Below are 14395 nucleotides of genomic sequence, written 5' to 3'. Positions count from 1 at the left end.
AATTGCAGGACATGTGGCACCCTCCTATTCATTTGGAGAAGTTATGAAATGTGGAAAGATGATGGAAAACAAAGTGGAAAACATGGAGCATGAAGTGGAGGTTAAAAGAAATTCTGGAAGATCATGGAGTATGAAATGGAGGAGGTAAAAGAGTGGGTAGCTTTAGGTAATTTTTTTTACAAATGTTTGCCTATAAATAGCCATTTATGGCTACATTAGAGCATCTCCAACGGTAATATGCATTTTACCTATCTAAATATTACTATAAAGTATATATTTTATTTTGCCTATCAACTATTTCATGTTTCTACTCCAACCATGCTCTTTATTTTAGCTATTCATCTAAATACTCTTAATTTTATAAAATGCCACATCAGCAACAAAGATGGAGGAAAATGATCCTAATGATTAAATATATTTTGCCTAGTCTTGAAGGCTAGCTACGAGCATCTCCAATGCACTAGGCATATAATACTTGTTAGTTAAAATGCCTAGTGTGATTCACTTTTTTCAATTCCAATGCACTAGGCATATGATTAGGCATTTTGGCTCAACTCATATTCACTAGCTACATGTAGCTAGCCTTCAACGCTAGGCAAAATGTATTCATTCATTAGGATCATTTCCCTCCATCTTTGTTGTTGACGTGGCATTCTATAAAATTAATAGTATTTGGATAAATAGCTAAAATAAAGAGCATGGTTGGAGTAAAAACATAAAACAGTTGATAGGCAAAATAAAATATATACTTTATAGTAATATTCAGATAGGTAAAATGCCTACTACCGTTGGAGATGCTCTTAGATAGGTAAAATGCCTACTACCGTTGGAGATGCTCTACATGTAGCTATTGAATGTGAGTTGAGCTACCTAATTATATGCCTAGTGCATTGGAGTTGAAAAAAATGAGTTATACTAGGCATTTTGACTAACAAGCATGATATACCTAGTGGGTTGGAGATGCTCCATAAAGGATACATAACTCAAATCAAAGACAATTACTTTATATTTTTCTTATCATTTATATTTTCTGCACTTTATTTTATGCACTTTATTTTCAAAAAATAGGAGTAAATGTTAATTTTCTGCACTTTATTTTATGCACTTCCTTTTCAAAGCATATGAGTAGAGGTAAATTAATAGTTAGTTTGATTGTTCACTCAATCATCTTTTTCCCTATCCCTCATTCTTCTTTTAATTTTATTTTCTCTACATTGGACAATTTTGAAGTCATTTTCATTGAGGTAAAAGAACCATCAACACAATCGCTTGATAATTGACTTAAATTTAATCTGCAAAGATTTTTTAATTTTTGCTGGCACGTTCGTATTTATGATATTTTTCTTTATAGGAAAAATAAGCTAACAGAATTGTACAAGAAAGTTAGGTGTGGTTTGACACGATCTAAATAAGTGTACTTTTTGACTTTTTATGAAATATGGGTTGAATTTGAAGTGATGTGTTAGAAAGGTGATATGACTTAAATAAGATGATGTGACTTAAATAGGATAGTAACTTTTTAACTTTTATTAAATTATGATAAACAAGACTTTAATTTTCTTCTACTTTCCACCACTTTCAAATTAAACAAACTTGTAAGAGTTAATTTTTTTTCTCTTTCTCTCACTGTAAACAAACAGAATCTAACCATTGCATTTTTTTTCCCAATTATTTATTTATTTTTCCCTTCCCTCCTTTTAAAACTGATTCATAATTTCGAAAGACTGATTCATAATTTCGAACAGTCCCGGAGGGACACGTTGGGTCAACCAGATCGCCCCTACTTTTGAAACCTCCGACGAAGCCCCCAAACGTTACTACTTCGACTAGCCGACACAGACCATAAAATCACACAGTTAAAAATTCACGTTCTCTCTCTCGTTCTCTCTTGTTCTTCCATGTCGTCTGTTCTTATGTTTCTGGCTCTGTTCCTCTTGAGCTTCCAAGCATCGTCACCAGCTTCAATTGTGCCTCGTTCAATTCTCAGGTCTATCAACGACAACAACGCTGATCATCCAGACGTCGCGCTCGATCTAAATGTTGCCAATTTCGATTCAGTTCTTAAGGAGACTCAAGCTACCTACGCCATTGTCGAATTCTTCGCTAACTGGTCTGTCACTTTGCTTCTTTAGGGTTTTTAAAATTGAGATTTTACTTCGATCCAGTCTTTGATTCTCTGTATTTTTTTTTGTGATTATTGAATAAAGAAATGCCTTTTGTAAAGTTAAATTCTTTGTATTATCTCTTAGGTTATCAAACATAGTGTGAAGTGCAGAAAAATTTGGAAAAGTTTGGAACTATTAGAAGGGAAATTGATTTGATGGTTGATTAAACTTTGGTGCTTCATGTTTTAGATAAATGTAGAACTATACACTGAGCTAAATTGGTAAGATTAGGGTTAGGGGTTTCTGAAAAAATTGTAGTTTTTTCTAATAGCTTTGAAATACTATTTTAAAACTTGGGTACTGGAGAAGCCATCTGCGATTGTAGTCTATTGGCAATAATTAGGATAGAGAATCCAGTCAAAGTTAAATCAGATAAGTTTTTGGTAGAGCAAACTTTTATGCTTGTTATAAGAGGATGGTGACTCTGTTCTTGTTTTTTGGTGCCAGTCCCTTTTATTTGGTTTTTTGATACAATTTAGAATAAATGCTGTCGATATGGGAGTGTAGATCTTGATTTTGGTGAAGATGATCAAGCAAGTGATGAGGAGATGTATTGTGTTGAAATGTGAAGGCCGCTTTAGTGTAACTGTATTGTTGATATAAAGATTTTCAGTTTTCTTCGCTTGAAAATGCGATCTATAGTCTAGACGGATGCTAGAGAGGCCGCTCTTGCAGGGTGTCCAACACCTAATTTTTTTCCCCTTCAAAAATTCCATGAAGAGTCTTGTGTGGCGGTTGAGGGCTGAAGCAAAAAAAAAAAAGAAAAAAAAAAGGGCGGGGAAGACTCAAGTGATTTGATTAGGGTTAAGATATTGTGGTTGGATTTAGTCCAATGATTTGAGTTAGAGGAGAGGCTGATGTAATTTATATATTTATATATATAATACAATCTATAATATATAGAACTCAGGCTTGGGTTGCTCATGTTGCTGAAGATCGCCGCCTAAGAGTAGCCCATATTTTAATTTGGGTTGGAAATCTTAGCTCATTCCCAAACTTGTGTTTCAATATATATATTTACTAAGAAGCCCTAAAATCTTACAGGCTGGGCTCCAGTTACTTGGGTTTGGCCAGCCTAAGTTTCACCCCTAGTCAAATCAAAGGTCGCTCTAGCAGCATTGCTCTTTTTTTTTTTTTTTTTTTTTTTTGCAATGGGAATGGTAGTTTCCAACAGATGTGGGAAAAACCTTTGGCACGATTGAGCACATTGAGCACATCAGTGATTTCAATGTTCTTGTAAGACAATTGAAATGTGTTCATATATCATTTGACAATGCTATCCAGTCTTCCTGAGAGTTAGAATCCCTTGATTTTAGTGGTAAGGAATTCCATGGGTTCAGCAAAGTTAGGCATGAATCATAAATAGAGAGATAACACTAGATGGTAAAAAGAACTTCATATGCTATTAGAAAGTTGCCATTGCACCGAAAAAAAGTTCACGATCTGTTGAATATCACATGTTAAATGAAACCTGTTTAACATGAATCTTTGAACACAATTCAATTCTGTTATAGTTGTCTATTATTGTACAACTAGAAGGGTAAAATGAAGTTCTCAATTTCCTGTGACAAGATTTTAATTGTGCAGTATTAAAATAAGAAAACGAATGGTTATTTCTGCTATTAAAATATGTTAGATTTTTTTATTAGTGTTATGACATCCCAGTTCCCATTTATCCATAAAAAGTTTACAGCCAGTATACTATATGCAGTAGTCGCATCATGCTTCTGCTTCTTTTCCTTTGGAAGCCCATAGGAGATTGGATTGGTAAAGGACAAGTGACAACCATGGGAAATTTACACCACCACATCAAGCTGCCATAGCAAAAAGCAGAAAAAAAAAAAAAGGATTTGTAAATGCAGTGACAACCATGGGTGATTTACACCACCACATCAAGCTTCCATGGCAAGAAAAAAAAAGAAAAGAAGATGTCAACCTGTTTATTTACGCAACATGGTAGATACCCCATAAACTATAGAAGAGATGCATTTCATGCTCCTCATGAGTACTGCAGTACTGCCCAAGGGGGAAGAAAGGGAGCATTTTGTTAATTAACTGAAAATTAGCTAGCTTTTTAGTACCTTAAATAAAGTGTTAAGATAATTTTTATAAAGTTTTATTATTATTATTATTATTTTTGAGCTTTATATCCAAGAAGACCATACTATTGTACCAGACTTAGGTTTTGCATTGAATGCATGTATCATTTTTGGGAAAAGAGAATCACACTTTCATTGCTTTTACTTAGTTCAATGGATTTGTTTTTGTGGTCACATCAGTTTGCGTTTCTTGTGGAAACAACCAAACAATTTAGATTCTGCTGGCATGTTGGTACTTAGTGCTGAACTTTCTGTTGACAGTATTAGTTCTTTACATGCTTTGCTTGGTCTTGCAGGTGCCCAGCTTGCAGAAATTACAAGGTATGTACTATGCTGAATGTTGTGTTTAGCATCATAAATTAATGTTTTCTTATGTTTCTTATTACTTGAGCTACAACTTTGCAGCTCCATTACGAAAAGGTAGCAAGACTTTTCAATGGACCTGAAGCAGTTCATCCAGGGATTATATTGATGACAAGGGTAGACTGTGCATTGAAGGTATTGTTGCTATGCTTTCTTGATATTTCCTTCTTAAGTGGTGGTATTCTTTTATTGGTCATCATATTACTGAAATCACCTTTTAGTTTCTCATTGTACGTCTCTAAGACCTTGTGTAAGCGTGAGCCTTGTGTATTGGGTATGACTAAACAATCACATAAATAAGTATAAACTGTTCTAAACTAAAAAACAAGCATCTTAGGAGGGTTGATTTGTTCAATCAAGCAGTTCAGGGTATGATGTAGGGTGACTTTATTAAACTTGGATTAACCAAGTACAATTTTTTTTTTTTTGGTGGGTTTATGTCAAGGAAAGCTTTTGGTGTCAGCGTGCCATTAGGTAAAAGAAATTTTTGAAAGTTTTTATCTCAGTAAGATTGAAATCAACTCAATTCAGGAAGTTTATAGTTGCCTGATATTTGGAACATAGGTTATGGAATTCTCTAAACAACAAAGCTTTTAAGGGTTTTAGGTGTGGAATAAATTGCCATAGGGAAGGAGAAAAGGTTGATGATTTGGGCATTGATTGGGTATGGTTTTGTAGTTGGAATTGGGCCTGTTCCAAGATTGAGGACAAAGTTCGCCGATAATAGGATTTCATAGCTTTGTAAGGAAGAAGGAGAAGAAGAACAAATAATATAGTAATTTTACCTAGAATTCCTTAGGAGCTACCTCTTAGGTGCTGTTCAGTTGTTGGGAATTTAATGTGGGAAGGTTTTTCTCAGGCAATATGCAGTGGAGTGAAGTGAAGGAAAAGAAAATTATTTTTCCGCTTGTGTTCACTTGTTAGGAAAAGAAAAGTTATTTTAGTTTTGTGCTGAATCTTTTGTTTTTTGCAGGATCAGTTTTGAGAGAAACTATATCTAGTGGGAAAGTTGGAGATGTAGGTCCCACAACTTTCTTGCTAATTGAACATGAAAAAAAATGCCGGAAAGTTGATTTCTCATCCTTTACTACAGTTTCCCATCAATTGAATGGAGCTGTAAGGTTGTATAATACATTACAAAAAAACTTCATGCAAATTTTCAAGAATTCAACTCCATTGAAGAAAGATCCATTGAAGAATTCAACTTCACACTTTAAAATATTGAGAAAAATTCATTTTACCCTCCTGTGATATAGTCCTGGGGCACTTTAGCCATGTCTTTTAAAAATAGTCAAATACCCAAACACCCTACGTGGTTTTACGCTAAAGTGCTATTGTTAGATTTTCTATCCAAATAGACAAAAATGGTGCCACATGCCCTTCTTTTGAGAGTTGGGGGAGAAAAAAAATTGTAAGTCGAATTCTAATATGGAAAGACAAAATTGCCCTGGCCTTCATCTTCTACCTAAGTCATGTGAAAACCCTAGTAATCCTAACCTTAACCCACTCACCACCTCCACCCACCCCTTCCTACCACCTCCAGGCTCCAGCCATGTCCTTACCACCTCCAGCCACCTTCTCCTCCCTAGCCTCTGTTGCCACCCCCTCACCCCTCCCCAACTTCCCTAGTGCAATTAGAGAGGATGAGAGAGCTCGTGAAAGAGGGAGGACCCAAGACGTGGTGAGCATCCATGGGCATGTGTCCTGACTAAGTTTCAGTACAATTTTTTCGTGAATTTGTTATTCTTTTGAATCAGTCTATTATACCCTCTTATTATTATTACTATTATTATTTTTATATATAGCATACATTGAAACCCACTCTTTTTGACATGTGTGGCTTAGTAATTACTTCCTCTTCTTTTCAATTGTTTGGCAGCACAGACAAATAATGAACTTTGCAAAAGGTTCTCCGTTGATCGTTATCCCATGCTTTTGTGGGGCCTTCCTTCTAAATTTGTTGCTGGTGGTTGGGAGCCTAAACAAGACAAAAATGAGATACATTCTATTGATGATGGACGAACCGCTGATCGCTTGCTTAACTGGATTAACAAGAAAATGGGCAGGCATGTACTATCTTTACTTATTTATTTCTAACATATGTTACTGCATGATTTCCAAACGTTAGTTATGTTGATCTTAGAGTAATATCAATTTCCCCCCCTCCTTTTTTAGGTTTTCTTTTTCTCGATGAAATTGTTCATTAATAATTAGAAAGTACTGTAGCACTTTCATACCTTAAGGAGCTCGTGTTTCTATTGATAGACAATGTTGGTCTCTCCAGGAAAGTAGTTTGCATGGTTCTTGGTTTTTACAAAACATAAATTAATAATCATGAAATGAAATATAATTATGGGAAGAAACAAAAATAATAACTTTAGGTCATGTTTGATTCACAATACTAATAGTGAGGTATTAATAATCCTATCAAATTAGTGTGGTATTAACTATCCCACCCCTACCCCATTACTAATAATCCTACAAATTTGTTGGATTAATTATCCATTGGATTAATAGTCCTAAACTAAAATGTCAAAACAAACATAGGATGATTGGGCCCACGGATTAATAATCCTAATCCCATGCTTTAATCCTTCCAATCAAACATGCCATTAGTGTAATGGAAGAAATAATTAAGTGCTGATGTGTTTTTGATTAAGTAGATTCAATTCTTGAATTTATTTTTTTCTGGAAGGTGATTGTAATTTTCGCTGAAGCATTAGAACTTGTGCAAAAGTTGCGTTGAAATTGCAAACTCTGTATTCTGTTGTCAAAAAGGTATCCGATGCCAAATAGAGGAAAGAGATAACAAAAAGGACTAGCTTCAGTGCAGAGGTGCAGGCCCTATGGATACTAGAGAGTGATTGCATTCTTATTGATGCCACAACTGTGACTTTTCAGCTCCTCAGAATGAGTCTATTTCACAAGATAGAAGCTATATATGTTGCCATGAATGGTGTAGTGGCTTGCTTCTACTCATGATGTTGCGAAGTTAGAGCACCAGTCAGATGCTACACTACCGTTATTGGTGCTGTCTGCTGTGAATGGACTTCATATTATCTTCTGTCAAGCTTATAAAACTGTGGGTGCTTACTATGTGACATACTGATTATATTTTTAAATATTATATTGATGAATTTCCTTTGAGGTAAGGTAACTAAACAATGGACTCTTTATTTAATGAGGTCAGTTATATATTTCTGTAACAATTCAAGTTTGACAGCTGAATTTTAAGCTTTAACAGCCGATTCTATTAATGTTGAATCCCTATCTATTTGGTCAATTTTCCCACTTCCTACCCACCCAAAACTATAAATAGAAAAAGAGAATCTGTTTTTGTAAGCGAGACAAATTCGAATGGGTCAAGTAAATCTTTGATCAGCCCACTTAACCTCTAGCCAATGCCATGTAACCAAAACTGGAAGCCTACTAGCCACGGGATCCTTCAATTCAACTAAAGCCCCATTCTGAAATCCCAGTAGGGTTCGAATGACTTGATATTGAAAACCTACAAGGTTACGTGAACAAAAGTTATTGATTAAAGAGTTCCCACTTAGTTTTAGGTTCCAATAAATCATATCCTCATATGATTCCTTGTCACTCCATCACTAGAGAAACTAATTTGGGGATTAAGATATCAGGTGGGAAGGGGTTCAACCTAATTGATAAAGTCAGAGTTCATAAAATTAATTTCAAGAATGGAACTCAAGTGTCACCTGATGTGAGTTTGTGTAGCCACAATAATGAATTGGATCAAGTTTGTTTTAGATTGATTTTAACAACCATACGATTCTGTTTGACAAAGCTATTAAGTTGGATTGTTTGGATTATAGCTTCAAAAAACTCGTGGACAGTGTTTGGTTACATTCAACTTGTAGAGTTTAATCAAAATCTTCCAAGCTACACGGGGGGTGCTTTTGCAGCTTAGCCTTTTTAGCTTTTGGATGTTGGACAAAAGGTTGCCTCAATATTTTCATATTTACAGGCATACCTTTTAAAGAATAGTTAGGTTAAAAAATCTATAGGTACTTTGGACTTTACACTTAAAAAGCTACTTTTAGGATTATTTATGGAACACTTGCATTTCACATATCATCCAGAATGCTGCACAAAACACTTCTAACTTTATTCAAATCACTTTAAGTCAATAAACTAAAAGGCTAATTTTTAAAATGTTCATGCACATCTATTTTTATATCTGAATATTAAAGTCCGGTACAAGTGTTTATATTCCATATTAGCTCTTGTGGTAGTCGATGTGAGTAATTTAATCCTTTTGTACTCTTCCATTCAATCTTGTGGTAATTGATCAGTTATTATCATAAAGCGAGAAGTAGTTATGATAGTCTTGGCTGCATAAGAAAACCTGTAGTAGATTAATGACAAAACAACCTTCTTGATAGTCTTGGTGTGAGTAATTTAATCCTTTTTTACTCTTCCATTCCTTCTTGTGGTAATTGATCAGTTATTATCAGAAAGTGAGAAGTAGTTATGATAGTCTTGGTTGCATAAGAAAACCTGTCGTAGTTTAATGACAAAACAACCTTCTTGATAGTCTTGGTACTAGACAACGCAATAGTTTCTCTGTCTACTGAAACAAATTGGAAAGAAGTATTATCATGTTAAAAAAAAAGGGAACGAAGTTTTCATCCTTAAGGTGGGGTTTTTAGCTTTCCCATGATAGAGGTCTAGAGTGCTTTTCTTTATATCTTTATTACAATGGATATGTTAGCTCATTCTATAATATCCATTAGGGGTTGGAGGACAGAGTGGGTTAAAGCTGCCTACGTACGATACATATAGTATATATACATATATACAACATGCATGTGCACATGTGCGTGCACAAACTCACCGAGAGAGAGAGAGAGAGAGAGCTCCATTACGTGTTTGATAGCTCCATTAAGCTGCATGTTTGAATTGACTTGTATCTTAAATTTAGGGGTAAAATTTAATTTTCAATTATAGGCTTAATCAAACATGGTTGATTGCCATTATTTTGCTGCCTTCACATGTTCTTTTTAGGTGACAAAGAAGAAGCTTTCTCAATGTTAAGTCTTTGATGCTTATTAAGTGAGCCTTTATATATTATCTATGTCTATGGTTTTTCTTTTTCTTTTAATGTTCTTTTTACTTTACAGCTCATATGGATTGGACGACAAGAAATATGAGAATGGGCATCTCGAATCAAATGTGTCTGACACTGGACAGGTCCTTCTAAAGCATTACTCTGTTTTTTTTCTGAGTGTTTTTATGAATTATGACGGTAAAATTTAAAATTTAACTTCTATAATGCTGGCTTGTGAAAGATTGTACATGCTGTATACGATGTTGAGGAGGCAACATCAACTGCCTTTGACATCATCTTAGAGCATAAGGTAAATTTTTGTTTGTGCAGAATCTGTAGCTTTTCACATGTCAATGTTTATGACTTTGACCCACTCATTATATGCACTTATGCAGATGATAAAATCAGAGACTCGGGCATCACTTATAAAGTTTCTTCAACTTCTAGTGGCTCATCATCCTTCTAAGAGGTTAGAACCAAGCCTTTTTACATCCATGCTTTGTGCAATGTGCTGCTTCTTTCATTAATCAACTCTTGGCTCATTAGGTGCCGGAAGGGAAGTGCAGAATTACTTGTGAACTTTGATGAGTTGTTGCCACCTGATATTTGGTCAGCCAAAAGACAAGAATTCATCATTGTTAACGGAAAGGGTGCACTAAAGAATTTCCAGATTTGTGGAAAAGAAGTTCCTCGTGGAAATTGGGTGGGTACTCAATAATTTGTTCTTCCAAATAGTTTATGTTGTCATCCTTTGTTTTGCTTATTATACAGTACTTGAGTAGTTATTTTTGACATTTTTGGTGTTCTAAAAGCTCTTATCTTCCTCATACTCTTTAAGTGTTGATATTTTATGTTTATCATTGAATGTTCTTCTGTTGCAGAATAAGCCGATGTGCTCGTGAAATTTGTATATCCTTTCAGCATTTCTTGCTTGAACCACATTACTTAATTGATGTGCTTATTGGGTGCATTGGGAAGGGGAGTCACCCCAAATGAGTTTTTATAAAGTGAATGAGGTTGTCATATTTATTGTGGAGCTTCCGGAATATCAAAATTGTTTGTTTCTCTATTTACATTGTTATGTAGGAGTGATTTAGGCTTGATTTGGTAGTGTTTTGGGGCTGAGTAAGGGGTGGTTCTATGGCTATGAACAAGAATCCAAGAATAGCAATTGGTTTTGTTGTGCAGAGAAGAAGAAAGGAAGGAAGGTAAGAAAGAGAAGGGAAAGGGCTTACCATCACAAGGGCTTAGAAAAATCACACACAATCATAAATTCTCTAAACTAACTTTTCATTGAAAAGAATTATTATACACGCACACGTGTGTGTGTGCTGTTGCTACTCCTAAATTTAATAGGAATAGACTTTAAATTAGGAAACTAATAGACTTTGACTAATGAGAAGATTGTAGACCATATGTATACCATATGTATAACCTAAATAACATTAAGTGACCCACAATGTGACCCATAGGTGACTCTACAGTTGATGTCCAACAAATTACAAAATTATCAAAATGCCGTTCACTCTCGAAACATGTATAAATAAAACCCACCATCAGTGAATGTAAACACTGCCAAGAACATTTCCCTTCATGCCAATATGTTTTTTTAAGGCCATAGTTTTTGTTTTAGACTCCCAAAGTGGATATGCCTTCTCCAACCAGGTTATAGCTGCTGCGCTCTGGAATTTTATTGCAAACTCATTACTAGGTCTGATACTACCGTGGGGCTCTCATGATTTTTTTCCTCTTGTTTTTCATGTTCAGTTCTTTTTAATTCCTCATCCTCATGGTGGCTTTTCTTTTAATAATTTTATGGAATATAGATTCAGTTTAGCTCATGCTGCTTTTGTTTATTAATGATGATATTATAAGCAAAGTTATTCCTGATTGGTTTAATCTGCTTTGGGTGTTCTTTTCAGATGTTTTGTCGTGGTAGCAGGAATGATACTAGAGGCTTTAGGTAATGGTGTGTTTATTTTTGATACAGCATTTAACTTCCTTCTGTTAATTTATTCTTTGTTCCGTTCAATAACTGCTTGTATAATTGACAGTTACATGGAATGATATGTTTCAAAATAAAAGTTGTAGAATATAAGAAATCTTTAAGATTTGAAATTTGTAAAGTTGAATCCCACTTAAATCAGTGACATTGGTTCAACAATACAAATAAGAAAACGCCCAAAGAGTAAATTTTAATTTGAGCCAAAAAGAAAATGGAAAAAGAGAAGTGGATGCGCCAGTGTTGAGGGAGAGGCCAGGAGCTTGGGGTTTTGGGGCAATTGCAAGGCAGAGAGTGGTGGGTGCCAACACCACTAACCCTATTGAATATCAACATGTTCATATTGATTTTTCATCACCTAAAGTACAGAGTCAAGAAGCTACTATATTGTCATGATTGTCATCAGATTCCAGGAAAGTAAGTTTCGTAATGCCATTTGTTGATATGATCTGACCCCAACGCTGTTCATAACAGTTAGTTCCTCAAATATATATATATATATATAGAGAGAGAGAGAGAGAGAGAGAGAGAGAGAGAAACTTCATTGATCAGCTCATCTGAATTGTGTGAATAAGGCATTTTCTAAGGTAATAGGTACTACATTTTTTGATTTGTTCTTCGTGGATCTCCACTTTGTTGTAAGTTCGTCTAAGGTGGTCTTTGGTAAAGAAGGTGGATATGGGTATGATTTGGGGTACGGTTCTGTGAGTGATTCAGGGTATGGTGATTTCCAGGAAGGATATGGTAGCAAGGTGGACTCACTTTGTCTTAATTTATTTTTTGGTTTTTTAGTGAGAGAAACGAGAGCAGGTGATAGATAGAACGTCTTGTTTGGATGAGAGAGACAGAGAAATGAGGGTAAGAACATCTAATGGGATTAATTGTTGTGCCACCATCCAAATATTGTGTGACATTATCCACACCCATTTTATTATTATTTACTCTTTTTTTTTTATTTGCCTAGGGAGGCGGACATCAGAGTGGATTCATTTTTGTTTAACCAAGTAGTTTTCGTTCATTTTGCAGCTGTGGATTATGGGTTCTATTGCATTCGCTTTCCGTGAGAGTTGAAGATGGGGAGAGCCACATAGCGTTCACAGCTGTTTGTGAGTTTATTCACAGCTTCTTCATCTGTGAGGAGTGTCGGCAACATTTTTACGAGATGTGTTCAAGGTAAAACCCTAATTTAGGTTCTGTTAGTTCTTGAAGCTCATTTCATCTGACTATAAATAATTATTTCTGTTTTTCAGTGTTTCAACTCCTTTCAACAAAACCCGTGACTTCGTCCTCTGGCTGTGGAGCGCACATAACAAAGTCAATGAGAGATTAATGAAAGAAGAATCGTCTCTTGGAACTGGTGATCCTAAATTCCCGAAATTCATTTGGCCTTCAAAACAGCTTTGCCCTTCATGTTTTCTTGCTCGAAGCCGGATTGATTGGGATCGTGATGAGGTTTTCAAGTTCTTGGCTAGCTACTATGGAAAGATGCTGTTGTCTACGCACAAGGGCCACGAGCTTCTTGGTGATGGTGGGACAGAAAGGGTTGTTCTTGCTGAAGATTTGGCTGCCTCAATAAATGCAGTTGTAGTACCGTTGGGTGCAGCATTGGCAATTGCAATTGCCAGCTGTGCGTTTGGAGCACTTGCTTGCTTCTGGCGCTCTCGGCAGAAGTATAAAAAGTTACATCATATGCACACTTTAAAGAACATATAATTTTTCTGAAGATTATTGTGTCATTTGAAAGCAGGGACGGAACAGAGAAATCAAGAAACTTAAAAGAAAAGAACGGAAAAATGAGAGAGAGAGAGAGAGAGAGAGAGAGGGGGGGGGGGGGTTGTGTTTGCTAGGAGGTCGATATTTATTTGTTTTTGTTCTGTTAACGTTGCAGTCTGAGGAGAAGCTGGAAATGAGGTTGTGGAAAGGACAGATTTACAAGAGGCTTCAAATTAGGGCACACAAAGAGGTGAAACTAAGGCACTGGGATAGAGGAATGCCAAACCAAAGTTATTTTTTCCTTTGATTATGTAATGTTGGAATGTGTAGGTTATATGTTAAATGATGCAAATGATTCTATGGACCAGAGTCCTTTTGCTTTTTGCTTTTTGCTTGTTTGTTTGTTTGTTTTTTTTTTTTTTTTTGGGGGGGGGGGGGGGGGGGGGTTGTGGAATTGTGAGTCTGTTCAAATCCATAAATGAAATACATTATTGAGCAATTACAATTGTTTAGTTAGTGTGATGGATGGTATGTCTTGTTTCATTCATGGTATAAAAAGAAATTAAATAGTTGTGTAGAAGTTTCCCATTCGATTTCTACAGAGTAATTTTTTTAACTATAATTTTATCTTAAAATAAAAATATCAAAATGGATTAATTTTTTTCATCCTAAATCTTCATCCCCCACTACTTCCCCACCGCTAGTCACCAGCCTCCCTTACATCTTGTCAGTCAATCCTCTCCAACCCCTTCGATGTTGTAGTACTCTGTGATCATGGATTCGTTCAATTCGATCGAATCAAGCCAACTTAATTGATTTTGGGTAGATGCATGTCTTTTGATGGATGAATGCACATGAAATATTTTAAAATCTGCAAACACGATTCGGATGGTGGATTAACTTTCACGCACCTGCATAAACTCAATCCGCCCATAGATGAAGTTAAAAAAGAAAAGAAAAGAAAAGAAAAAGAAACTGCAAACAA

The 14395-nt window shown here is 35.4% G+C and overlaps 1 protein-coding gene across 2 annotated transcripts; it reads left to right on the top strand.

The window, feature by feature from the left end:
- Positions 1–1726: 1726 nt before the first annotated feature.
- Positions 1727–13909, top strand: LOC114309839 (sulfhydryl oxidase 2). Of its 2 annotated transcripts, XM_028255678.2 has the most exons (12): positions 1727–1855; positions 1988–2110; positions 4561–4585; positions 4670–4762; positions 6512–6693; positions 9769–9838; positions 9937–10005; positions 10091–10164; positions 10242–10398; positions 11618–11658; positions 12724–12870; positions 12948–13909. In XM_028255678.2, exons 4-12 carry the CDS (start codon positions 4736–4738, stop codon positions 13408–13410), a joined length of 1230 nt encoding a protein of 409 aa, XP_028111479.2. In that variant the 5' UTR covers positions 1727–1855; positions 1988–2110; positions 4561–4585; positions 4670–4735; the 3' UTR covers positions 13411–13909. The 2 variants fall into 2 exon arrangements, with proteins under 2 accessions (XP_028111479.2, XP_028111478.2); XM_028255677.2 differs by having other exon boundaries at positions 1757–2110.
- Positions 13910–14395: the final 486 nt, after the last annotated feature.

This window comes from Camellia sinensis, chromosome 5, assembly GCF_055761805.1.
Source record: "Camellia sinensis isolate YWXY chromosome 5, ASM5576180v1, whole genome shotgun sequence".
Classification (NCBI taxonomy): domain Eukaryota; kingdom Viridiplantae; phylum Streptophyta; class Magnoliopsida; order Ericales; family Theaceae; genus Camellia; species Camellia sinensis.
This window is presented reverse-complemented; position numbering and strand designations above follow the sequence as displayed.

Excerpts from the sequence above, each read along its gene's own strand:
- LOC114309839 (XM_028255677.2), top strand. The coding sequence starts at position 1,899 with ATGTCGTCTGTTCTTATGTTTCTGGCTCTGTTCCTCTTGAGCTTCCAA. Across the intron at positions 10,006-10,090 it reads ACATCATCTTAGAGCATAAG|ATGATAAAATCAGAGACTCG; the intron begins GTAAATTTTTGT and ends GCACTTATGCAG. Across the intron at positions 10,399-11,617 it reads AAGTTCCTCGTGGAAATTGG|ATGTTTTGTCGTGGTAGCAG; the intron begins GTGGGTACTCAA and ends TGTTCTTTTCAG.